Source organism: Pelodiscus sinensis, chromosome 26, assembly GCF_049634645.1.
Source record: "Pelodiscus sinensis isolate JC-2024 chromosome 26, ASM4963464v1, whole genome shotgun sequence".
NCBI classification, from domain to species: domain Eukaryota; kingdom Metazoa; phylum Chordata; order Testudines; family Trionychidae; genus Pelodiscus; species Pelodiscus sinensis.
Window position 1 is genome coordinate 8,087,647 of NC_134736.1, and position 27,637 is coordinate 8,115,283.

A 27,637-nucleotide genomic window follows, 5' to 3' on the forward strand; every position below is an offset into this window, starting at 1 on the left:
AAACACACCTAGTCCTGTTCTGAAGTAGTATTTTGGAGGACCATGAACATGGAAAATGGAGGTGTTTAATATTCATGCTTGCTTCTCCTGGAGAATTTCAAATGTCAGTTGTTTCAGGTCTGAGGCCTTGGTTAATTCATATTATAATTGTATATTCTCTAATACATAGTGCTGTGTATCTCATGCCTTTTTAATTTCAAAAGTAATGCTACTAAGCTTACTTGGTATGAAATCATTTTTCTTCCTTACTGCTAAAATTGTTGAGTGGGGGTTCTGTGAAAGATGCTTTATTGCATTAAACTCTTCCCTTGCTTAAGATACTTTGGAGGGGGAACAGCTGTTAGCGACGTGTGCTTCTGAACTCTGATCAGCTATGCTGTCATTCCGCATAGCCCTATAAATCCTCACCATTCCAGCCCTGAATGTACTGGGGAAAGGGAGAAAGTCAGAAGTTAGCAGCAGATAGGAACCAAAAGAGGGTGGTATTATCACCAACAGATTCTAAATGCTCAGTTACAGGAGGAACAGATAATCTTATTAAGACTTAAGTTGTGAACAAGACTTATCTGAAACATTCCACTCCAATACAATCACGTCCCAAATTAATGGTGCCTTGCTGGTATCTGTGAAAGGCAGTGCTAATTCCCAGTTAAGTGCACTCCCACTGGGATAATGAAAGCACAGAGCTAGGATGGCTCCCTCATCTCCTTCCTTTGAATTTTTCCAACTGTGTTCAACATTTCAGGGTGCCTCTGCCTAGTGGTGCTTGTTACTTTGCTAATGATGCCACTGTGTGTGAGAAGCAGTGGGGTTTTTTTGGGGTGGGTGTGTGTTGTACCTTACATCCTGAGGCTTTTCTTACTCACAGTGACATAGGAGGAGGTGTCCCTTTGGCTCTGGAGTATTGAAAACCAGGCCAGCTCTTGTGATAGCATCTAATACCCTGTGAATGACCAAACCATGCTGCACTGACAGAATTCAGAGTAAGAAAATCCCCTAGCTCACCATACAGAAGTTCATAGTGGTCACAGGTGGGAGTTGTATTGTATCCTTCTGCCTTAGCAAAAGCCACTAGCCTTTGCATCCCAGGATACCTAATCTAACTGAAAATTAACTTTTGAAAAGACCCCTTTAAACTAGAGACTCTGGGTAATGGGACTCTGGATAAGGAGAGCTATGAAAGACTCATAAGTTACAATCTAACCCGGGTCAGCAGTGACCAGAAATAGGGTGTGTCTAGACTACCTGCCTCCTTCGACGGAGGCATGTAGATTAGCCAGATCGGAAGAGGGAAATGAAGCCGCGATTAAAATAATCGCGGCTTCATTTAAATTTAAATGGCTGCCCCGATCTGCCGATCAGCTGTTTGTCGGCAGATCGGGGCAGTCTGGACGCGACGCGCCGACAAAGAAGCCTTTCTTCATCGGCACAGGTAAGCCTCGTGAAACCAGGTTTACCTGTGCCGATGAAGAAAGGCTTCTTTGTCGGCGCGTCGCGTCCAGACTGCCCCGATCTGCCGACAAACAGCTGATCGGCAGATCGGGGCAGCCATTTAAATTTAAATGAAGCCGCGATTATTTTAATCGCGGCTTCATTTCCCTCTTCCGATCTGGCTAATCTACATGCCTCCGTCGAAGGAGGCATGTAGTCTAGACACACCCATAGTCGCCATCTCATAGATATAGCCTGTAGGCTTCAATCCAGTTTCCATTGGAAGTTGTTTTCTGCGCTGTTTGTTTGAACAGCAAACTACAAATGTGACTAGCCCCGGTGGATGTCCATACTAGCAGACCTCCACAGAAAGGGTGAAGGTCCCGGGCTGGTTTATGCTGTTTCTCAAACTGTGGGTCCCGACCCCCCGGGGGGTCGTGAGCAACTTACAGTGGGGTTACGGTATCACAAAACTTGAGAACCCCTGCATTAGAGGATTTGACCTCCCCCACCTGCATGCCACATTGTTACAGTGCCATGGTATCTGATGAGAATTCATAGTCCACAATAGCCAAACTCATCTGACTCCCAAGAGCAAGGCCCCAATGTTGACTTGGATGGACATTAGGAGCTGTGTGCACGTAGGATGCTTTCACTGCACTGCACGTCCTGTTTATCAGTGAATAAATAATACCTAAGTCATTTGTCACACTTCTCATACGTGGATCTCAAAGTGTAGTGCAGAGGAGGCGAGTATCATTATTAATGATAAGTACAAAGCGGGGGTAGAGATATGTGCAAGGTCACACATAAAGTCCATAGCAAAGCCAGAAATAAACCTAGCTCCCTCAGTCCTTAGTCCAGTGCCCGTGTTCACAGTGGCTTCTAGGTTCCAACACATTTCACCAGCTTTGCCTTCACACAACCGTCTCGTTTCATTCTCGGTGGTAAATATTAATTTGTTTGGCCAAGCTTCGCTGATCCATTTGCTTTCATTTCAGGGAGCTGAAAGCCTCAGCTCTTTCTTTGGATTCTTCTCGGTTCCCTCATTTTCCCTGACCCTCTTATGCATTTAAAAAAGAAATCATTGTACAATATTTTGCACCAGAATGCCCAGCCTCATATTAGCATTATATGTAAATTGAGTTCTGATCAGTCACCTAGTGCTGGATTGTGTGTGGCATTCTGGATCTAGGAAGAATAGGGAAAAGATCATCACAAAGTGTAAAATCTTCTGGGCTGTCATCAACAGACCTAGACTTTTACCGTGCTGTGTTTCTTGCTTGCCAGTTGATCCATTTGGCCAGTTACTTCCAAAAGTGAATTAAGGTAAACACATGAAGACCACTTTAATTCTGAATGAGTGTCCTCACAGATTAAAATCCCTTTTAAATTCACTCCTTTATTTAATTTCATAGAATCATAGAACCATAGAGCTGGAAGAGACCTCAGAAGGTCATCAAGTCCAGCCCCCTGCTCTAGGCAGGACCAATCTCAACTAAATCAACCCGGCCAGGGCTTTGTCAAGCCAAGACTTAAACACCTCTAGGGATGGAGACTCCACTACTTCCCTAGGTAACCCATCCCAGCGCTTCACCACCCTCCTAGGGAAATAGTTTTTCCTAATATCCAACCTGGACCTCTCCCACCACAAAATGTAAGAGCAGTTCCTAAATTGGATTTCAGCCAGTCACCTCATTTTAGAACTTGTTTTACGATCACAGATCCTATGAAAACTTCAAGCAAGGGTATTCCAAGGGTCATATATTTTCCCATCCTTTGTACAAATCTTGCACTGTTCGGCGCCATGTTCAGACAGGAGCACTGAATTTTCACACTGCATGGCCTCCGGTTCTGTGCTTCATTACACTGATGTGAATTCAGAATGACTCTAATGAGATCAGTAGAGTCACTGTGGCATAAAACAATAGATACAGTAATCGCAGATTTCTGCAAGACTGCAGTACAAGTTGGAACACCCACGGGACCTGAGTGGTCCCGAACCAGGGAGTTTGCCAGACATGGGGAGGTCAGTGCTCCTCTCCCAGCCATCAGCCCCACTCCTGGTCCCCGATTCTGCTCCTGGTCCCCAGCCCCTCTTGCCACTGACCCCTCTGCCGCAGCCCCCCTGTGCTTCTGGCTCCAGCAGGGCTCCTGGCCGCCAGCTGCACTGCCATTTGCCCAGCTACACTCCTGGCACTGACAGGCTCCTAGCCACAGGCCCAGCTGCGCTTCCAGCCCTGTCAGGACTCCTGGCTTGGCTACACTCCTAGCCCTGGCTACTCCTCCCCACCATCACTGGACTCCCAGCCACCATAGCTCTGTTACAGGAGCGTCTGTGATCTGCCGGGCCAGGAGTCCTGGATTACAGAGGTTCAACCTGTACAGTGCGAAATCCCTTAGCTAATAGCCCGCCCAGCCTCGCATTGTAACTCTACATACAAGGGCTACGTCTACACTGGCATGATTTTCCGGAAATGCTTAAAACGGAACAGTTTTCCGTTATAAGTATTTCCGGAAAAAGCGCGTCTACATTGGCAGGATGCTTTTCCGGAAAAGCACTTTTTCCGGAAAAGCGTCCGTGCCAACGTAGACGTGCTTTTCCGCAAAAAAGCCCCAATCGTCATTTTCACGATCGGGGCTTTTTTGCGGAAAAGAAATCTGTGCTGTCTACACTGGCCCTTTTCCGGAACAGTTTTACGGAAAAGGACTTTTGCCCGACCGGTAGCAGCATAGTTTTTCCGGAAAAGCACTGATGATTTTACAGTAGATCGTCAGTGCTTTTCCGGAAATTCGAGGGGCCAGTGTAGACAGCTGGCAAGTTATTCTGGAAAAGCGGCTGATTTTCCGGAATAAGTGGCCAGTGTAGACACAGCCAAGGAGCCTGACTCAACAGGAGACACCACTGTTCTCACCCAGATGCCTTTTCACATGTTCCAGTATAGGACAGGTAACTCCTCTGCCACTTCTTTGGTGCTTTGCGGTTGCAGCAGCAAGGAGATACAGTTCTAAGCTGCTTGCTGGGGGGTTCATTCTAAAGTACTGAGCATTGAGGGGTGGGGGAAGAGTTTATGGGGAATAGACCCGGATTAAAACCTGGTGCCGCAGCGGCCCAGCCTCGTTGCACTCTCTCTGCCCCAGATGGCTCAGTCTTTCACTCTGTCTTCCTTTCTGACTAGACCCTGGATGGGCGAATAGTGGTGCGCACCCACGCACGAGTGTCTTCCCTGACACTCAAGGACATTCAGTACACAGATGCTGGAGAATACGTCTGCACAGCTAGCAACACCATCGGTCAAGACTCCCAGGCCATGTACCTTGAAGTGCAGTGTAAGAAAGGGGCTCTTGTCTTCAGCAGGAGCGGTATCGTGAAGTGTCCCCCTGAGTTTGGGTGCACGCAGCTGGGATCCTTTCCCCCTCAGGATGCTCGGGAGAGCCTCGGGTGGCTGCAGGACCTGGTCTCTCAAGGCTGATGCTCGTGACGCAGCAGGGAGCCCTGTTCTGTTTCAGCAAAAGTCATGGAAGTCAGCACCGTCCAGAATCAGTTTCGGGGGAGAAGAACCAATCCTATGGCCATTTAGAAAGACAAAGCAGGGTCAACAAACAGTTCTGTTTGTGCAAACGATTGACCTTGTGTCTTCAGCTGGTGTAAATCAGCATCACTCCAGTGCGGGTCCTGAGCTACATCCGTTTACACCAGGGGTGGGAAACCTCAGGCCCAGGGGCCGGATGCAGCCTCTGGCTTGCCTGGATCTGGCCCTCGAGGCTCACTATTAGGGAGCTCCTGCTGGCATTCCAGCTCCCCTGCCAGCCACCCACAGGGCTGGAGCGCACAAAATCTCCTAGTCTGGGCCCCTCTCGGCTCTGGTGTGTGGGGAGTGTTTCTCCTCCTAAGTCAAGGGCTTCTTACTTGTGTGCGGCCTCCAACTGATTTTTCTGTGGATCAGCAACCCCCAACCCATAAACGGTTCCCCACCCCCCGGTTTACGCCCTCTGGTGGCGTGGGCCAGGCTTGTGCCTCCTGAATGTGGAGCTGGGAGGCCGGATCTTTCTCAGTCCTCATGCGCTGGATGGGCCCGGCAGGAGCTGCTGTTCCAAACCTTCCCCCAGCTCTGTGTCTGAATGGCCTCTCTCAGGCCTGGAGGGACTTGAGGAGCCCTCAGCTCAACATCCCCCGGTCCACGGTATCGTCCCCTTTGTAGCGCGTCCCCCAGTGCGCTCTGAGCACTCAGACAGTGTGGGACACAAGATGCGCTGCCAGCTCCGCTTCCCCCCAGGAGCTTAGCCCACCCAGGCCCACAGGCCCCGAGCATGCTGCCGAGGGAGAAATGCCCGCTGCCCCTCTGAAGCACTCCGTGCCCATGACACCCCTGCCCCCACAGCCCTCCCTTCCCCTGCCAAGGAGTGGGGGGGGGGTCAGGCACCAGGCTTAATGCAGTACAGAACCCCCGATCCCTAGGTGGGTGGGGTGGGCTGGTGCGGAAGGGCCTTGATTTCTCCAGTTGCCTCAGAGGATGTTGTCTTTGTTCCCAGATGCCCCCAAGCTCCAGGGCTCCGTGGTAGTCTACACCTGGGAGGGGAATCAAGTGAACATCACATGTTTGGTGTCTGCTTACCCCGCGGCTGTCATCTCCTGGTTCCGGGATGGGCAGCTACTCCCAAGCTCCAACAACAGTAACATCAAGATCTACAACACCCCATCAGCCAGCTACCTGGAGGTGAGGAAGGGGGTCTCTCGGGGAGGGGTTAGGAACGTGCAGCCTTCATGGGTGGTAGACAGGGACGGCCTGTGCGTATAGGCCGACTAAGCCGTCACCTAGGGCGCCGTTTTAAATGGACACCCAGGGATGGCATCACGCCATTGAGGGCTGTGGTTGCGGGAGCATCCATCACGCATTACGCCTGGGGCGCCAGCTGCTGCAGCCCACCTCGGGCCGCCCCTGGTGGTAGATGAATGTTAGTGGCGCCGAAAGCCCCAGTGGGAGCTCTCTGTCACTCCGTGGGTCTGTTGCGAACTGGTCTGTAAATAGGAAAGAAGCATTTCCAGCCTCCTGTGGCAAGAAGTTAAGGTCTGGCCCATGGCAGGAGCAGGGGCAGCACACATTGTGCCAAGAGGCAGGCTAGAAATGAGACTCTCTCTTCTCCTCTGTGCATGCCAGTCAAGGGCCAGAGAATGGATTGCTAGCTAATGATCAGAAGAATGCTCAGCTACAGGCTATGAAGAGGCATGTTCCTCACCCCGAACGGGTTGCAGAGGTGTACTGAGGGTGTTATGCGCCCAGGGACAAAGGCAAAATTTGCATCTCTCCACGCCCCACCCCCTCCCGGCCATGTGGCTGGGCCCTGAGCCTGGCACACGGCTGAGCCCAACCCTGGGAGGAGGGAGGAGGAGCTTGTACTGCGTCTTCCCCCACCCCCTTCAGTTTGGAACCAGACCCCCGCACACAATAACCCGCCAGCAGAGATGGAGGAGGATCCAGCTGATGGCAGCGGGCAGAGGAGGAGCAGGCGAGCAGACGGATGACAGGGGGAGTGGAGGGGAACTAACTTGGCGCCCCTCTAGCATGGTGCCTGGGGGCAGCCTCTCCCCCCACCGCCTCACTACGCCACTGAGAGGTTGGAGTGTAAATGTTGGTCAGGAGGGAACACGTGAGCATGATACACCTGGAAAGACACAGTCTTTTGCTCTCTATCTCTGCATCGTATTTGTTGAGACTCCTGATGTGCAGCCTCTCTTCCCTCACTGTGATACATGTGCGCACCCTTGTGCTGTTTGATTAATGGAGAGAGGATTCAGGAGAGTAGTAGATAACAGGGCAGGAGCTAAAGAAAATCTTGTGGCCCCGGTAAATTGAGCCGCCCGTGGACCATAAGCAGAGGTTTCTCTTCAGCTTCTTGCCTATCATGCCAGGGCACTGGACAACCGACACTCATGTCTGATGTTTAGCATCCTTATTTTATGGTATCTTGGTATCCCCATTTAGTAAAACCAGAAGGGGCTTGGGCAAATTGATTTTTGAGATCTGAGCCCATCCTTAAATAACCGCCCCCCCCCCCCCCCCCCCAATCTTAACCATCCAGGTGACACCAGATTCTGAAAACGACTTCGGGACTTATAACTGCAGTGCAGTGAACCGCATCGGCCAAGAGTCCTCGGAATTCATCCTCGTGCAAGCAGGTGAGCTGTTGACAGGCAGAGGGCTGGTGGGATGCACAGTCGTTCACTTTGCTGTGTGATGAAGGTAAAGATTTGCCCTATTCCAACCATCTGCCTTGAGGGGCATCAGAGGAGCAGCCAGGTGGTGGCCCGTAAATTTGGAGTTGGGTCAAGCCCAGGAATTGTCTCCTGCCCCTGTTTCTGGAGAGAGCTGCTTTTGGCCCGAGTCGGCCTTTCTGCACCTTGCAGTACCCACCAGTGCTGTGACTGAATCTTTGGTTCTGGCTTTTAATAGCATGACCATGTATATGGGTTAGACCTAGGAAACTATCCTCCATAAAACATCCTGCTGCCTCATAGGAATCCCAAAGCTGCACATGTCCACCAGCCAGGCTTCTCCGCCTGCCTCGGTAGCCAGACAGGCAGGAAGGGACCCGGCTGTCCTGAACTCAGCGTGCCCTCAATAATTCATTCACCCTGTTGCCATGGAAACAGTTAGGAATTACCCAGCTGTGCATTCACATGTTCCGTGAGGAAGGCCTGAAGCAACAGAATGGCCTGCAGGCTGCATGCATGACCACATGTAGGCTCCATTGGGTAAATAAGTGACCAGGAGGGAGATGCTACAGGTTTCTTGTCCTTGATGGGAAGGAGGAAATTAACGCTCCAAAATTCACAGAGAACCTGTTTGTGTCCTAAAAGTCCCTGTAGCCAGCTTGGGTGGGGACCTGGTCAGACAAGGCAGAATGCAGGGAGACGTTTCTGGGATTGCCACCGGCACCTGCTCTCCAAGGGTACCGGCTGTATAGACATGTGCTGCCTGCTCTCTCCACATCACTACTCATTTCCCTTCCTCCCCCAGATACGCCATCCTCTCCTTCCATTGACAGAGTGGAGCCTTACTCTAGCACTGCCCAAGTGGAGTTCGATGAGCCAGAGGCCACCGGTGGGGTGCCCATCCTCAAGTACAAGGCAGAGTGGAGAGCTCTGGGCGAGGAGGATTGGCATTCCAAGTTGTTTGATGCCAAAGAAGGTAGGGTGTGAAAAAAATACTGCAATCCCTCTTCGCATCCCAACATTTTCTTATCTTTGGAGTGTGACCATTCCCTCCTCTAACTTCAGCACTCACCCCAAACTGTCTGGGACTTCTGATGTGAAGTCCGCACTCTGGTCAGGTGTGGATGGGATTCTAAAATCATTCCCACTGGAATGAAGTGTATGCTTTCAAGTGACTGGGCTCTGTTCCTGCCACTCATCTGTGCAGAGCCTTACTACTTACAGGATAAGAAAACAATAGTGCCAACAAAGACTCTAAATGTATTATTATTTATATGTATTGCATTATCCCCCGGATTCCTCAATCAGGGATCAATACTCATTATGCTAGTTGTTGCTCGCACATGAAAAGACAGTCCCTGCCCCAAAGAGCTTGCAGTCTAAGGGTACGTATAGACTACAAGCCTCTTTCGAAAGAGATCATCTAGACAGCTACAAGGCTTTCCAAAAACGATCCACTTTTTTGAAAGAGAGCACCCAGGCAATCTGGATGCTCTCTTTTGAAAAAGCTCTGTTTGCGGTCAAGAACGCCTTTTTTCGGAAGAGCTCTTTTGAAAAGACGCGTTCTTCCTCGTAAAATGAGGTTTACCTCTGTTGGAAAAAAACACCGTGTTCTTTCTATTTAATTTTGAAGAAATGCAATGGCAGTCTAGACACAGGTGAAGTTTTTTTTTGAAAAAACTGTGTACTCTAGCCATAGCCCATCTAACTGCAATCTAAGCAACAGAAATGGAATTGTTTTCACCTGATACATAGTTTAAAGTCAAACCCAATTGAGCTCCAGATCCAGTTTTCCCTGAGTCTTCAGCCTGGTTTTGTAATAAGCTCATTTAAGAGGAAGGAACAGCTGTGCAGGATGAATCTGGATGGAGGGCAGCAGTGAAAGTAACTTAAAATTTCCAGTCCTTTTGCAACCCGGGTCCCTGCCAGCTCTTTAAATAGCTCCCTGCTGGCTTTTGCCGTAGCTCACCCAATTATTGCCAGAGCTGCGCACCAGGCTACATCCACTTATTGTCACCTCCGGTACAGGGAAACATACTCATTAGACATAAAACAATCTGTATACTGGGAATTGTTAGGAGAAACCTTCCTTTTAAACATTGGCATGAACTTCAGCTTTAACATTTTTAATGGACCTTCCAGGTTATCTGTCAGAGATATTCCGTGGGGAGGCTCAGAACTACAATATAGTTCATTCAAACACATTATTTCAGAATACGGGAATCACTATGGTCCAGTTAACTCAGTGCCCTTTCTCTAACACTGGCTAGTGCCGGTAATGGATGGTAGCCATCAGGTAATAGAATAGTCAACTAACCACGTGAATTCTTAGCAGTTAGTCGACTATTCTATAGTCCCCGGGGGTGGGGCCAGTGGCCAATGCAGTCTGGCCCCACTTCTGGGAAGCCCTTTGCCACTCTGTGCTGCTTCCTCTGTGTCTGAGGCTGCAGCATGGGATGCCAGGCAGGAGCTAGTCTTCAGAGGGCACCAGTTTTAAAAACCAGCTCCCTGCACAGACTGGCTGCCTGCTGCCCCACACTGCTGCCTCGGAAACAGAGGCAGCAGCCACAGTCTGCAGGAACTCCCCGCCAACAGAGGCTGCTGCGGGGAAGGGAGCGGGGAAAACTACCATGAAACTGCCTCTGTCGGCAGCCAGCCCGGGCCACCAAGGCCAGAGGCTGCTTCACAGCAGCAGCCCCTGTCCGTGGGGCATCCCAGCAGATTGGGGCTGCTGCCGTGAAGCAGCCTTTGCCCGTGGTGAGCCTGAGGCGACCGTGGGCAGAGGCTGCTTTGTGGCATCCTCCCCTGACCTCCGCCCCAGCACTGCTGCCTCTGGTAGGGGCTGCAGCGTGGTCTGATAGGCGGCTTCTGCCTCTCCCCCCTTGCTGCCTCTGGTACAGAGGCAGTAGGGCGGGGGAGGGAAATGCGAGTAGGTGACCAGATTAACTCAACTACTCGCTTACATCCCTAGTGCCGGTTGTTTCTGAGGAAAGTGTAAGAAACCCTCTGGGTGGGCAGATGTGGGGTAATCTGCACACCCAGGTAGGTTTCATCCTAATCACTTAATACTGAATAATCGGATTAAGACAGAAAGCATGAAGTTTAATATTCCTCCTAAAATTTTTGGTAGCGTTAACTAGGATAGGTGGATGTGCTTTTTTGTCATACAAATGTCTAATCCCTTTTGAAACTTTGCACAGTTCTTGCCCCCAGTGACTCGCAGTGAATTCCATGGTCCAGTCACTTGCATAAAAACATTTTCTGTATTTAGTTTTGGGTTTCCTGTCTTTTAATTTCATTGACCGTCTCCTTGTTCTTGTATTGTGAAAGAAGGAGAACAGAAGTTCCTGGTCTCTCCTGTCTAAGCTAGTCATTATTTTATATAATTTTATCAAGCCCTCTCTTTGTCTCCTTTCTAAGATAAATAGTTCCAGTCCTTTCAAACGTTAAGGCCCCTCGTCATTCTCATTGTCCTGCTCTTCACCCTCTCTAGTTCTGCAGCATCCTGTGGAGAAATTGGAGAGGGTCCAGAGAAGAGCAACAAGAATGATTAAAGGTCTAGAGAACATGACCTATGAGGGAAGGCTGAAAGAATTGGGTTTGTTTAGTTTAGAAAAGAGAAGAATGAGGGGGGACATGATAGCAGTTTTCACGTATCTAAAAGGGTATCATAAGGAGGGGGGAGAAAACTTGTTCATCTTGGCCTCTGAGGCTAGAACAAGAAGCAATGGGCTTAAACTGCAGCAAGGAAGGTTTAGGTTGGACATTAGGAAAAAGTTCCTAACTGTCAGGGTAGTTAAACACTGGAATAAATTTTCCAGGGAGGTTGTGGGACCCCCATCTCTGGAGATATTTAAGAGTAGGTTAGATAAATGTCTATCAGGGATGGTCAAGACAGTATTTGGTCCTGCCATGGGGGCAGAGGACTGGACTTGATGACCTCTCGAGGTCCCTTCCAGTCCTAGTAATTCTATGATTCTATGATCCTCAAGGCCTTTCCTTCTCAGTTTTTATTTTGTTTAAAATTGCCCAGGAATTTAAGAGTCTAAAATCTAAAAAAAAATAGATGAAAATTAGTGCAAAAAATTAATGTCACATTTTTCAGGGTCAATATCTCATTTACTATTGGGATACGTGAGAACAGAATAAAAGAAACTAAAAGAGAAAAATTAAATATTGAAAAGTTTAATGCTATTGTTTATTTAACGAACTGTATATTAACAATACATGTGTATATGGACACGTGTGTGTTCAGCTGTTCCTGTATTGAGTTATTTTTAATAGTCTAAGTGTAAATGGGAAGCTAACTTTTTAACAAACACATCTCCTAGCATAATGCACTGGATTTTCTTTACATAATCAGTATTTTCCTGTATTCAAGTGGTCCAAAATTAAGGTGAAAATCAGTAAAAAACAGATAATACTTTTGTAAAACCTGGGCATTTTTCAGTGAAAACTTAAAACCATGACTCTTTTACACCCTGTCCTAGATGGGGTGACCAGATGAGCACAAGATCCAGATGAAGCTCTCCCATGATTTTGTATAATGGTTTCATTTATGTATAATGATTTGTACCTCCTGCCCAAGCCACTTGCAGTGTTGCCATAAAGTACAAAAAACAACCAGATTCTCACACAACCTGATTCTCTTCCCACAAGAGTTCTAACTCCCACCAATAGTATAGCACTAGTCTGTGGAAATCTAAACATCTTATAGTACAGTCCAGTTAACCAAGGCTGTTTGGGACGGATGCGGCTGGTGGAGGGAGAATCTTGACCTTGAAGGTTCTACTACCTGACCCATAAATATTAGTATTTGTATTCCCATCGTGCTGTAGGCTTGCTGCTGCCACAGATATGGCATGCCCATAGCTAGAGTCAGGTTTGGTTCCTCTGACTCTTCCTTCCGTGAAGTGGAAACAGATTTTCTATAGTTAAGACAATAAAAACCTCACTCGGTCTCCCCTCCCGCTCTCCCCCTCAAAGTATGTCTGAGCTGTGATGCTCAGTTCCTAAGGGAGGGTCGTAGCCTCTTCTCTTGCTGGAGGCTTGGCTCCTAGTCAGTTCAATAGGAGTTGAGTAGACAGATAGCTGCACTGCTAATCCCCCATCGATCTCCTGCTCCTCCAAGGTTTCTGCTTTTAAATTCTGCTGCGTCAGGAAGAAAGGAAATCTCTCTCCAGTGTAATGGCTTGGGGTCATACAGGGGCTGTGGTATCTGAGACAAGGCGAGGAATCTGAAATGATTCTTGTTAGCCTTTGAGGTGGGTTAGGAGTCAGATGATATGTGAAGTCTCTAGGCTGGCTGCATCTACAAAAACCTGTTGAGTAAGCCCAGCCGGCCCATTTTGTCACACATGGTGCTGTAGATAAATGGCCCGTTGTTTTGTCAGCCCTTCCATTGACTGTGTGTTCTGTGGGGTCTGGTTTCCCTGTGAGGTGTTGCTTTTCCCTACTAGTGTTGAATATTAAAGGGTATGATGCAACAAAACGAGGCCTAGATCCGACAGCCGGAATCTTGGGAGGCTTGTAACGGGAGTGAGACATTCTGCCAAGCAATGGCCCACAAACCACGTGAAGTATAAACACAGTGCACATGGAGCAGCAGTGAGCCATGCAGGTGGAAAGCTGTGAGGGGTTTTTCCCCCCCGGAGCTTTTCCATTGCCAGGTTCTTCCCTTCATCCAGCACACCACATGTATCCTTCTCTGCTGAGCAGAGTCACGCTGTGACTGCCTTGTCAAAGCAGCCTGCCCCGCAATCACAAGCTCTCCAGCAAACAGGGTCCCATTCAGGTGCTTTCTCTGCGACTTGCACAGATTACAAGCCCACGTGTCATACCTTGAGCGCTGCACGTGGGGATGCAAGAGGGGTTAACGGCTGAAGTGTGCCTGGCACTTGGAAGTCGGTGCCCACAGAGCAGGGATGGGCAAAAGGGCCTCCGTGGGCTGGATCCGGCCCGCCAAGTGGATGGATCTGGCCTGCAGAAGCCCTGCTGCTCCCCTACCCCCAAGTCAATTAGAGCCTGGGGGTGGGGGATTGCTTCTCCGCTCTTCCCCTGCCCTGGGAGCAGCACGTGGCACTTCTAAAAGCACTGCATGCTGCTTGCAGGGTGGGGGCAGAGCGGGAATCCCTTTGCCCCCGTTTTCCACGAGGCACCCATGCCCTGGAAGAGGCTTGGCCCCATCAGGGCCAGGGGGCTGCGGAGCTGGTGTGAAGCTTCCTTCGCCCTGTCCCGGCCCTGCGAGTAGGTTGTAGCACTTCGAAGTGCCACATGCCCCTCGCAGGGCAAGAGGAGGCTTCACACGCTCCACCCTTCCCGTTTAGGCCCCGCCCCTTCCGGGGTGGCCTGGGGTTACTTAAAAAATATTTGAAGTGACCCCCAGCCAAAAATTATTGCCCCCCCCCCCTTTGTTCTATCTGCGGGAAGTACCTGGTAGGGGAAAGTAGTGGCTTTACGCTGCTCGGTGGTTAAAATATGGCAAGCGAGCCATTCCTGTGGACAGAGCAGGTGTAGGAATATGCCCTGTGTGCACAGACATGCCACGTAAGTGTGTTTGTGCTCCACATCCAGATGGTGCGTGGTCCTGCCGCGAGGGCAGGAGACGGGACTTGATGGCCCCTAGGACTCCCTTCCAGTTCCAGCGTTCTATGATTCTTTGCTTTTCCAGTCCCCCTGCTGCTCGCCCCGCGTGGGCTGCTGATGGGCTGTGTCTGTGACCTGTTCGGGGAGCTGGGCTCGGATGCCTGACCCACACTGGGCTGTGTGCACTCTGCAGCCATCCCCCCTCATTGGGGCATGTGGGATTACTTCTTGGATAGCCACAGTGATAGGTACAGCAGTTGCTCCCCTTGCCTGCCTGCTCTGGGTCTCACCCCAGCCCATCTCCTTTGGGGGGCCCTGCAGGCAGCGTTAGCCCTGTAGTCTTGGCACTAAATGCTCCCCAGAAGGGGGTGGTTGGTCTGGGGCATGCCTATGGGGCCACACACAGCTCATGCGACATGCATGAACCCGGCATTACAGGGGATGAAAATGGGCTTGTACTGTTCATACAAACACTTCTCTTCTCTTCCCTTCCCTCCCCCTTCCCCATTTCTGCAACAGCGAACATGGAGGGCACGATCACCATCGTGGGCCTGAAGCCAGAGACAAGCTACGCCGTCAGACTGTCCGCCATCAATGGCAAGGGCCTGGGAGAGATCAGTCCGGTGTCTGAGTTCAAGACCCAGCCCGTTCGTAAGTAAAAACCAACCCTTCTTCTGCCCTTTGGTTCTTTCCTTGGCTTTCCCTGGGGGATCCTTGCTGCGTGTGGACAGTTCCTCTTTCTCTTGCAGGCCGTGCTGCGCCCTTTGCAGAGTCTACTGAGCTTTTGTGATTTTGCCGGACTCCATCGTTCATATTTTCCCTCTTCCAAGGGTGGGATTGGTTTGGGCCGCGTCCCCATGACTGCCGCAAATGTTCTACTCTCCTGTAGATGTGGGCAGCGGGCAATCGCATGGCATTCTAATAAGACAAACAAGCAGCCCATGGAGGAGCAACAGGCTATTGTCATTGTTCAGGGGCTAGGAGAGGAATTGAAGGGGTGTCAGAGACATTTCCATGAGAATGAGTTTGAAGCTGCAGGAGGGAGGGAAGGTTTTTTCACCGCTCCAGTGTTTGCTCTGTTAAAATGTTCCCCTACCTTACCCCATCCCCATCTGTCAGTGGGATGCTACTCAGCACCCTGGGGCCTCCCCATCTCCATCATGAACAAACAGCCTTGGTGACAAAATCAGGTTTGATTTGGGGGGGGGGGAGGTTTTGCAGTGGGAATACTGCTAGCTAGGAAAAAGGTAAAATGATGACATTCCATGTGCCTGAAGCATCATACTGGAGCCATAAGGGAAGAGCCAGTGTTTATATAGAGCCCCTCACTCTTTTATCTGATCCCAACCAGGGGCTTAAGATCCTAGGTCAGTCAGAGTTGATTCTGTGTGCTTTCCTGCCACACTCCCCATGGCATTTGATGTGCTGTTCACCCCTATCACATGGGGGTGCCTGAATATGTCCACGTGTATCTCCCGCTCTCCTGACGCTGCTCAAGCTAGTGACTCTTCACAGATGTGGTCGTGAGCTCAGAGCTGTCTCCTCCATCACGCTCTAGAATACTGCCACTGATCGTTCTGGAGCTCCCGAGAGTTCTGCAGATAGGTCGCCGCACCCCAATCACCCTGGCTGTCGGGTCCAGGAGCACTCAAAGCACAAGCACTACAGAATAATGCAAGCCTCATGTGCCTAGAGAGCCCATTCCCGTGTGTCAGGCCAGATCTCATGTTACTTCTTACCTTTTGCAGTAATTCTCTAGCTGTTCCCCTCGCCATAGGGTTGCATTGAGTACTGCCCCTGCTGTTAGGAATGTCCAGCTCCATGCTCTCTATTACCTTTTTTTCCATCCTTTGACATTGTTGTTTTTGGGTGTATCTTTTTTCTTTTTGTCTGTGTTCCACCTGTGGAAAACTGCAGGCATTCCTCATTCACGTAAGTGCCTTTCTGCATCTCTTTCTTTCTGTCCATCCTTGGAATGCTCCCCTAACATGCCATAGCTCTAGCATTTAATTTAGTTTTTTCTCCCTCTCCTTGTCCTTAGGAAGAAGTAGCTGGTACTATCCATTTCCTGATAATACTGATCCTAGAGTAGCTATTCTGCTCTGCTTAATGTGTCTCTGTTGAACGGAGTTCAGAGGCCTTTTTCAGGTCTTACTGCATGCAGTATCAGAGTTGCAGTGATTTTTCTAGAGATGAAGGCACTGCTGGGTCAGCAGCTGAAGAGTGGAGTAGCGGAATGTTTCTTGGTTAGAACTCATTGAGATTTTTCAAGTTTCCATGAACTTTCGACATTCAGAAAACAAACAGCCAAAAGCATCAACATTTAAGATGATTTTTTTTCAATGTAGAAATTTTCAAAAATTCTTATTTTTTTCCCCAAAAATTTGGAAGTAAAAGGGAGAACATTTGGAGAAGATGTTCACAAATACCCTTTTCCTTTTAAAAAGTTCTAAGTAGCACATATAGTCCTCCACCAATTAAATGGATTGCAGCTACTTTCCGTTTCGTGCACAAACACATCTCCTCCACCAGCCAAAATCCAACATTAATGTGAGAAAATTAATTATGGTTTGGTGGATCTGTTTATTTGGGATAGTCAGGATTATCACCCAGGCTTAATCAAAAAGTACTCATCATATAACCTATAGTTATTCCTGCCTTTCAGATTAACAGCATGGCAGCAAGGAGATGCCACTTCAGCTGGGTGAGAATTATAGCAGCAGCTGCTCGTTGTATTATGATGCCCTCCTCCTGGTGATCTGATCCTGTGGCCAAAATTATAGTGGCAGCCTTTACTGGGATGTTACCATCATGACTGTGTCCTCAAAAACTTGCCAGCAGATCTTGCAGCTCCAGAAAAGTGTATTAGTAGATATATATTGTGAAATTCTGACTACGCTAAAGTTAAGAGATTGGCCGTTGACTTCAGCACACCCTGGATTTTATCCATAGCATTCTTGAGCTGTGGGTCCTACAGGAAAACCAAAGTTTGGGTAGATCATTCGATAGATCAGTGGGGTTGACTGTCTGATAGCTAGATAGATATGTACAGCCGTAGTGGGATAGAATTTCAGATTGTACCAATTCCAAATAGAATAAGGTCAAAAGGAAGAAATGTCTTAACTGTTGTGATTTTGGGACACGTATGCAGTATTTTGGTTACATTGTTTGGAGCCTATAATTTTTGCAGGAGTAATTTCTCTTTCATATAAAGTGAATCACAGTATTATATCTATCTAGCAATTGGTTTGGCAGCATGTTGTGAATTGGACAACAGCAGTGATATGCCGGGGAGATAAAGACATAGGCATTCAGTTCTATGATGATGAATGTCATAAAGAAAGAAGGTTTAAAAAAGCACTGAATGAGGCAGTAAAAAGGGATCTCAAAAGTCATGCTTTCAGTCGTAGCTCCAGATATGCCTGCCAAGCCACATGCTCATCATCTGGTGACAATTCGGTGGCTCTTACAACAGCAGAGTTAAAGCACACATGTAATATGACCCATTTACACCAGTGTGTTAAAGTCTGGAGTCGTCATCTAAAATTTGGTTTTCTGGACCAAAATATATTCTTCTCCTGTTTGATGGGCATGAGCTGCTGGTGCACTGGTTTGTCAGCTGACACAGGCTGAGACATAGTCCTGCTCATGGAGTTTTCACAAGTTCATGTGAACAAATGCACTACCTAGCTCTTGCAGTCTGATTGTGGGAGCAGGTGAAGTTGGAGGAGATGGTGATGAGTGACCAGGCCTGAGGGAGAGATGGGAAAGAATGTGTGGAGATTGCTCCATGGGGCAGGACAGAAGAAGCAAAGTATAGAACAAGGACAAAGCGGGATGAACTATATATCAGAGACTTGGTCAGACCTGCTGTCCAGTGCTCCTGTAGGTCATTGCAGAAACACCCCTGGAAATGATGACAGAGGACCGCAGAGACCACGGTACAGCTTCATAGAGCCTAGGCAAGACAGGTTGAACAAAGCCATCTATCCTGTGATTCTATGAACAGGATGGCTGGAATTTGTTATTAGAACCAAGCACTAGAAAGTGCACAAAACCTAACCACAGTAGTGATTTCATATGCTCTAGCACCAGGGCCTGACTCTGCCATCTTGATGGTGAGTGGCATGTACTCACCCAGGCCACCCCAGTATGTCCATTGCAGCCATTCTGGGCAAACGCCAGATGCCACTTGAATCAGCTGGCAAAGTCCAAGCCTGTGATAAGAAATGAAGATCAGGCTGTGAAACACTCGGTACCACTAGGGAGCGGAGGAAGATAGAGAAGATATTGGACAAGCTTGCAGCACAGAAGAGTTCTGGAGGGACTGGAACATTACTATTATGATCTTTCTCTTCTCACTCTTTCCCTACTTGCTCTCATCCCCTTCTCTACCATCCCACCTTGCTCTGAACCAGACTCAGAGTTGCTCTCTGAGTTTTCAAGATCTATCACAGCCTTCTCTCAGCCACCTTCTCCTGCTTCTCGGCCTCCACCCTGGCTGCTCTCCCCCACTTGTGGCATTCCACTCACGAGCATCCCCCTTGTTGTCAAAAACTCTCTCTCCCCTTCTTGGACACCTCCATCTTTCAGTCTTTACTTGCCACTTTCCTTTCCTCTTCAGCTTACCACAGACTCAGGGCTTCACTGTGAATGTGCGTTTGAAGGCGGTTCCATAAGAATACACTACGTGGTATTACCTCCTGGAGCTTTTGAAATGGTTTCATTTGTTTGTGCAACTTATTGAAGATCAGACCAGGAAAATCCCTTTGGAATTTCATAGGCTCATTGCAGGGAGTCAGCAAGGTTTGGAAAGGAATTTCAGCCCAGCTTTGCTCTTCTAAATTATGTGGGACTGTTGTGGTAAGGGGAAGCCAAGGGAATGATGTTGGGTGTATATGGTGCCCTTGGAAAGCATGGTATAGCGCTGCCTCCTCTGGTCTCGGGATGGGGCCTCAGCATACTAGGAGTAGCAGAGCTGAGTCGGAGATTGACACTGAGGGTTACAATCTCATGCTTTTACTCTTGCTGAATAAGACTTTGCTCCAAGTGTAGTTTTCATCAACCTTGTCCATGCTGATACTAACACATAGCATGGTATACGTAAAATACTTAATTACAGTATTTTTAACCCTGCTCCCTCGCAATTTCCCCTGGTGACAGAGAAGAAGAGTAGAACCACGCCTGACAGATGCTAGCCTCAGTGATTAAAATGTTCAGAAATGCCGTATTAATAGTACTGTGTTGCAGCCTTCTTAGTCCCAGGTATTAGCGAGACAGGGTGGGGGAGGTTATATCTTTTTATTGAATCAACTTCTGCTGGTAAGGGAAACACCTGATGAAGAGCAGTGTACGCTCAAAAACTGGCCTCTCTCACCAACAGAAGTTGGTGGTCAGCGAAGGAGAGCTGCATAAGAACCTGAAAAGACTAGATAGACTAGTCCTGACCTCGGTAGAACCACTCATGGAATAAAGATGGCCTTCCATGTGAGTCAAGATACCAAAATCTGGCCCTCAACAGGAAGGCAGGAAGCAATGGCTACGTACCATGCAGCAGTCTTTCGGACAAAAAAAAAGGCCTGTCGAGAGAACGCTGTAAGACCCTCCCCCTTTTTTGGTATGGGGGGATTGTGTAACTGGCTTGCATGATGAAACTGACATAAGATTTTCAGGTTGGTATATGTTCCTTGAGTTTAAAGCAGCTAAAGAGGAATGTATTTCTTCTGACAAATTATATTGCAACTCTCAATCCTTAGTGGGAATTGAGACAGGAAATGGTCTGTAGACCAGCTCCATTTCAATAGCTGCACTTCTGAAGATGGATGCTCCAGGAATAGTAGCCAGTGCTCTTTGTCCCTGAAGCCCCTTCTGCCATTTTAATAAGTTTGTCTAAGCAAAGAAAATATGCTTTAAATATTCATCGTTATCTCAGTTCATCCTTTGGAAACCATTGAAAACATAATTCATGTGAAACTTAGAGCCTGTTTTCAAACTCTAGGAGCAAACACGTTTATAAACTAAAAACGTTTTTCACTATTTTGCAGTGGGGTTATGAAAATGTATTGGTGGGAAAACAACCAGCCCTCGTTAACCATGAAAGAAGTGAGACGACAGCACTTTTTAAATGGCTTTTGGTTTGAGGGACAGCTTAGCAATAGTGTTGATGTCCTCAACCATGTCTTTAACTAATGAGTTTAAAGAATTAAAGAACAAAATGAACAAGTCTATCTGGTGGGAGAGGCTGGGTCGTATGATGAGCTTCCAACAAAGAGTAAGTTTGTGAGCTGTGGATCTGGTGATCAGAGAAGCTTTGCTACTGTAAATATTTTTGACATCTGAGATCATCACTGATATTCTAAGAACTTTTTGGAGTGGATTGTGGAGGAGGCAGCATAATGTTACATGAATCTCAAGGACAGCCAGTGAACACAGAGCACAGGGGCAGGTTATTACACGGATGCCACCCTGACTCCCTTGGAGTCCAATACCATCACGACTCCATGTGGGAAAGCTCATAAAGCAGCAGTAGTCTATGGGCATTCTTGACCAGGTTGCAAGTAGCATCAGGATGACTAACACATATGAGGAAAAGCTGCTTACGGTAGTCAGTTCCAATCTATTCCAAAAGAGTGATCCCTCAACTCATGGACAGGGTGCTCAGGCCTACAGGGCTATTTCTAATCCAGCCTTTTTTCATTAATCTGGTATATACTTTTTGAACTCAGAATACTGCAGCTGTGTGGTCAGCTCCCTGATAGGGCAATCGGTGAGCTATGGAATTTTCAAGGAATAAATGTGAGTTTGGCCATTGGATGCTATTTGATACCCCTGTGTCCACTGGGTTAGCAGTTCCCATCCTGATGCTAATGCACTCTGCATGGACACATCACATGAGGAAAAGCTGATTGTTGTGGCTTAGAATAAAGAGGAGATGGGTGAACATGCTGGTAAGTGGGACGTGTTCTTAGCCAGCAAGGTGACTTTCTTGACAGGTGTCTGCTGTGTAATATTTGTGTGCATTAATACATTAAACCATTTAGGGCATGTAAGAACTAAGCTTGCCAAGGCCAAAAGCCTAAAATGAATGTATTTGGCCACTGAATTAGGTGCATTCTGTTACAGAAAGCATCAATTATCAGACTTGTGACTGTGATACAATTAATCAGTCAACAAAACTGGCTGGTTACAAGCCCAGGCTTAGACTCTTCAAGGCCCTCCCCCTCTGATCCCAAACCATCTAAACACAGCAAACAAGTTCCACTTTTTTTTTTTTAAGTATCTGCTATCAAAACGTTGCCAGATGGAAAACGAGCAATCTGCTTGATTAAAAAGATACTGGTTGCAGTTTGGAGACAGCAAGGGGGAATGAAGATTGGAGAGACAGTATTGTTAAGATTTGTCACTAAATCTTTCTTCAGTGATTGAGTTGATAACCTTTAGAATTTAATTGCTTGAATGTTACTTCTTAATTTGCTGCATCGCTGGGGAGTGAGAAAAAGAAAGTAGATAGTCATGAAAAACCACTGAAACAGAAAGCTTTTGCTTTTGTATAACTAATTATATATTATACTTACTATACATTTCAGAAATTAAACTAAAAAGAGTAACTGTTACCATGTATATATGCAGATAAATCCATCTTAACAGCTATCTCATTGTTTGTAGAACTAAATCCATCAAGAATAGACATGAAAGGGCTCAGATGGGTGGACTCAGCATACCATTTGAGGAGTAAGGTCTAGACCAGCGATGGGCAACCTAAGCTAGTGAATGGACCGCATGAGTGGCCATCCTTCATGTCAGTGGGCCACAAGGTTGTCCTAACCAGGACATTCTTCTGGAATTGGGCAGTTTTGCTAACTGCACTTGCGTACCTAGAAATTGTGAGGGTGCTGATTGAACTGTAGCAGCGCTTTGATTGAATGCAGAGACAGCACACAGCTCTCAGTCCGTGTTGTGTGCAATCAGCACACACCTCACTTCACGTTCCCTTGCTTTATGTGTGTGTCACTTTATTAATACTGGTAGGAAAGAAACGATGTGGTGTGAAACCAGTGGAATTTGGCCACCCTGGTATATCTCGCAGTCCACACAAAGAACCCCGATGGGCCACATGCGGTCCGTAGGTTGCCCACCACTGGTCTAATCTGACATGGAGACCATAGTATAACTTTTATCAATAGTCTTTATGGACATGAATGCTGGAGTTGCATTTTAGTACCAGACAAAACTCTTGTTTCTTGCTTAGAATTCCTGTTTGAATGTCAAGGGGACGCGGTTTTGTAACGTCTGCTGTTGTGGTTGTGTGAGATGTTTGTTTTTCTCGCTCATCGTCCGAAGGAAGCAGTTTCTCCCTAACCTTGAGGAAGATGGGGCCTCAGATCATTACTAGTGTAACAGATCACAGACGATCCTGGTGCTGGAAGGAAATCTCTGGATTGGTTTGTTGGTTGTCCCTCTCCCCCCCCCACTCATTTTTAGTAACCCTCACAACAGTGTTTGAAACAAACATGAGCTGCGTACTTGCCTCACGTGTGCTGCTTCATTTCAAGGCCCTTGAGCTTCTTGTTGGAGTGAAGGGGAGACTAAAGGGGAACTCTAATGCATCGGCCATGTTTTAAGAGAACAGTTGCCAGTTGAAGGCAAAAATACAGGGTGCCCATACTTTACAGTACTTTGTATCTGCAAAAACCCAAGTTCAGGATTCTCCTTCCTTCTAACACTTGGTCACATCCCTCACCCCATAACTAGCGGGTGTCTCTGTCCTGTGTTTCTCTTATCAATGGCATTGACTGTTGCAGGAGTTAACGGGGGCCACATTCTGCTCTCACTTATATGAGGCGTTGGCCATTATCTCCATGGCAATCCATGATTGTTGGTTTGGGCTCATGGCACATGGCTGGAGCTCCTTAATGAGGTAAGTGGTGTTTAGTGGAGATGCACCAGGGAGACATGTGTACACAGAGAACACAGGCCTTGCAAGATAGAGAGCCTGTCAGTTTCCCTTTAACAGAAGACACAGGGCAGCTTTGTCTTTCATTCTCCCATCCTTATGCACAGACATGTCAAAAAGTCCTTATCCCAACGGGGATCCTGCCATTTCACTCTTTCCTGTTTTCCTTCCTTTGGCTACATTTAACAAGAATTTCTTCCTCCTTTCACCATCCTTTCTCTTTCTTTAGCTACTGTTGCTCCTCCCTCCCATTTCGCAGACAGTGAGTATGAGAGAAACCTGGATTTGCTCTGCTGTGCTCTGCATGTGTCTCCCTACCAGCTATGATGCAATCAGCCTAATATTTCTGTTACCTGGGTGAAAACTAAACCCTCTCCCTAGAAATACTGCAATTAGCATAGGCTGAATTGCTAAGCAGCAGACAGGAATGCAAATGGATAGTAAAACTTCCAGCCAGATGGGGAAGTGAATTCAATAGTGAAGTCATTGGGAGTTTTGTTGTGGACTTCACTGGCACCTTTCACCACTAGTATTTTTTATTCCATTCCCATTTTGTGGGAGTATCCTGCAGAAGCTACGTTTCCAGAGCTAATTTTGGCAAAACAGGTAGTAAGAGAGCTTAGCCAGAAAACAAGAATACTCGCATGAGCAACAGTTAAAGACGTGTTCCTCCCTAGGCCTGCTGCTAAGGTGCCTCCTTGGGCTGCAGAAGGAAATAATTTCTTTCTGAACTGTTTAATTTTAAATCCGTATTGTTAGATTTAGGCTGCGGATCACAAAGGGGTCTCTCCCCTTCTCCCATCCCATGCCTGACTAAGGTCAACCAGATGGATGCCTGCACGAGAAAGGAGGAGGAATTAAACCCAAGCTTTGCCACAGGCTGGTGTGGCGGTAACTCTAGCTAGGGTGCCCCATGGGAAAGACAATCCGCTCCTTTATTTAAAAAAAAAATAAGGATCTTACATAGCGTTATAAAAATCAATTCCTCCCAGCTGTGCCCTTTGGCATTTGGAAATGGAGTCTTGTTTTACTTTGGGTCCACTGAGTCTAGCAATCCGTGCTGGATTCAGAGTGATGCTGACGTTCATGTTTGTGTGGTTTGACTTTCCTCTCTGGTGTGCAGTGCTGAGTGCTCTTCCTAACATTTTAAGGAGCTTTGAATCTGTCATTCCTCAAAGATGCTGCTTGTGTGATGCTCACTGCTTCCTATAAGTCAGGTCTTTTTTGTTGTTGTGTGGTTTTTTTTTGTTTTTTTTTTTTTGAGCGTGAACGTGATCTCTGCCCATGGGACCTGATCTCTTTCAAGTCAGTCTCAATTCCCAGTAAGGCCATTGAAGGCCAATATTTAGAAAATAGAAAAAGGGGGGGGGGGATATGAACACGCAGCAGAGGATCACGGAGAAGCATGCAGGTAGTAACACAAATAGCAGAATGCAGGCCATGTTCTGTTAGAGCTGAGTGGCTCATGTACCTGTTAGTTTCTGCTACTGCTGCTTGCTGATGTGGGGCCGTACTTCGGTACAGTGAGAGGCAAGGCTGGAGGTTTGCCTGTAGGCTTCCTGTTGATGCAGAGCTGTGCAAAGGTTGACTTTCAAACCCTGAAAATCAGACTGAGGCCACTGAGAGGTTTATGATGCTCCTGAACTTGGGCACGGGTATTGTTGAGAGCAAGAGTCCAGCAGCAGTCCATAAGGGCCTAGGCAGAGAATACCCACCCACATTGGATGGGATGACAAATACAGAAGGGATAGGAAGTCTTTCCTTAGAGGCAAAAGGGAGTATGGAAAAATCATCTCAGCAGGGCAGGCTTATCACCTAATTGTCCACTTCGGGGTCTTTTTGCATTTTCCTCTGGAGCTTCAGTCTTGGCCAGTCTCAGGGACAGCATCCTGCGCTGGAGGGGTTTTTTGGCAATTGTTCTGTGGGTCTAGCGAGAGCCAAGTGTAGGATGAACTGGGCTGGGTTTCAGAGAATCTCAGGGTATGTCTACACTACCACCCTAGTTCAAACCAGGGTGGTAATGTAGGCAACCGGAGTTGCAAATGAAGCCCGGGATTTGAATTTCCCGGGCTTCATTTGCATAAAGCCGGGCGCCGCCATTTTTAAATGTCCGCTAGTGCGGATTCCGTGCCGCGCAGCTACACGCAGCACGGACTAGGTAGTTCGGACTAGGCTTCCTATTCCGAACTACCGTTACTCCTCGTTTCACGATGCTGTCCGTTTCACGGAGTCCGCACTAGCGGACATTTAAAAATGGCGGCGCCCGGCTTTATGCAAATGAAGCCCGGGAAATTCAAATCCCGGGCTTCATTTGCTACTCCGGTTGCCTACATTACCACCCTAGTTCGAACTAGGGTGATAGTGTAGACATACCCTCAGAGAGTTATTGTTTTGGGTTGAAAATGTGTGAAACTGCAACAGCTTTGTGTAGCGCCTTTGAGATTCGGTTTGGGTTCAGAACTCTGGGGCTACAAGCACCCCTGGGAACAAAGCCCTTGGAAAGGTCTGCTGGATTCCCTGCCATCGCTGAGAGCCTCACAGCTGCATTCACAGCCATCCTGCTCTGAAGACTGGGAAGAGACCCTGGTTTGTGGGTGGAATTTAGATGTTGCAAGGCAGGAAGGGGGGAATCCTAGCACAATGCACCGTTCATAGAAACCTTAATCTAATATTTATAAATGTTGGGCATGTATAGTGTTCAGTCTGGCCTGTCCCCTCCTCATTAGGCATCATTTCACCTAATCTCTCCCCTCCTCCTGATTTTTATTTTCATGCTGTATTTCACCTTTACAAGTCCTGTCCTATCCTTCGTGTTTCCATAGCAACCCAGGCTCCTACCAGATCCGAAAGCACAGAGCAGATGAGTGAGTAGATGGGACCTGCTCCCCCTTGGTTCTGAGTGGTGGTTGCTGCCATATAGATCTTCCATCCGCAGCAATTAAAACACATGCCTTGTTATGCTGATGTCTTTTAAGGCTGAAGTTACAATCTGGCATTGACGGATGTGTGAGCATGCAGGCATTCAGGCGGGTGAGCATGCAGCCAATCCCAAGCATGTGTTGGAAATTGCTAACACAGGGTTCATGAGAAGCATGAGGAGTTTCAGCCTCTTAAAAACAGCAGACGGTGTTAACTAACATTCTATGAGCATTTCCTCTCGCTCTCCAAAGGTTCATTTTCCCTTCGGTTTGAGGGGAGTCCAGTGAGAACTGAAATGGGGGGTGATGATGAATGAAGATGAGAATGAAGAGGTAGATTTGGGGATGCTATATGGCATCGTTCCTCTGGGTGTTTTTCCTGCACAGCCACGCTGAAACCATTGGTTACGCCCAGAACAGCACCAGAGACCAGGAGGAGACAGACTATCAGCTGTTTTCAGATAGAACAATAGGGAAGCAGCTGATGGAACGATTTTTCTCACAGTGCGTTCTTCCTGGCAAAAGGTGAAGGGAGCGCAGGGAGGTAGGAACCCTTCCTCGTCAGGAGGGCGGAGATACGCCAGATGGATCAGATCCATGATCTGCATCACCCTTGGTAGCCAAGTACCTCCAGATTATTAGAGGATTTTATCCTACAAGAGAGGGGAATTCTATCCCCATTTTGAGGGGAACTGAGGCACAAGCTCAATTAAACAGCTGGCTCAAGATCAGACTATAGATGAGCTGGAAATCCAGCACTGGTTTCCTGAATTCCCACTTAGTGTCCTATCCGCCAGACCGTTCTGCCTCATGGGCCTAGGGGTGAGCTCACATACCACAGTGAGGTAGCTGAGCAGAATAACAAACAGCTTAAAAGCACAACAGCATTCATTGATTTGTAGACCAAAAAAAAAAAAAAGATTTTACTGCTCAGTGTCTGGCATAAGGGTAAGTAGCACAGAGGCCATTTCGCTGAACAGGGATCCCGGATACAGTTTGTAAAACTCATGTCTGCAGAAGCTCTGTGGCATTGCACATTCCATAACAATCCAGGCAAATATTTGCAATACAGTCTGGAGAGATGGGGCAAGGCAGTTAAGGAAAACATTAGTGATAGACTCAGCAAACACTGAAATCTCAGACCAATCGCTGCTAGCTTGCTTTGGTTTTCAGTAATACTGTGTGTGTCTGTTTGCCTGAGATGAAGCGGCGTTTATTTGCAGTGGTTTGGAAGCCATGAAGCAGATACACTAAAAGCATGAAACACACTTCTTTTTTAGGGGAGATTGGAAGGATGTTGAGTCCAAAACTGCAAGAAGGGAAAAAACATGCTCTGTTTCACTGGCCCTGTGTTTGGTCTTGCATATAAGCCTTAAATCTGCCAGTCAACACAGTTAACAGTTTCTTCCTCTCAGTATGTTTCTTGTGCGTGTAATACACAGAATTCTAATTTCTAATGCTTTTAAAGTGGGAGTGGTTCCGTTTTGCAGAAGAGTACTGTATTTTTTTATTCTGCTCACACCGTTTCCACGGGGT

At 47.6% G+C, this 27,637-nt stretch overlaps 1 protein-coding gene across 6 annotated transcripts in view; it reads left to right on the plus strand.

The window, feature by feature from the left end:
- The window catches only part of NCAM1 (neural cell adhesion molecule 1), a 283,565-nt gene that overhangs the window by 209,632 nt on the left and 46,296 nt on the right, over positions 1-27,637 (plus strand). For 5 of the 6 annotated variants that reach the window (XM_006111230.4, XM_075909678.1, XM_075909676.1 and 2 more), the window contains exons 9-13: positions 4,611-4,761; positions 5,965-6,149; positions 7,513-7,609; positions 8,451-8,621; positions 14,750-14,881. In XM_006111230.4, coding sequence (XP_006111292.2) covers positions 4,611-4,761; positions 5,965-6,149; positions 7,513-7,609; positions 8,451-8,621; positions 14,750-14,881 — 736 coding nt within the window. Of the gene's footprint in view, positions 1-4,610; positions 4,762-5,964; positions 6,150-7,512; positions 7,610-8,450; positions 8,622-14,749; positions 14,882-23,412; positions 23,446-26,005; positions 26,048-27,637 lie in introns of all 6 variants that reach the window. The other variant, XM_075909680.1, reaches the window with a different exon arrangement.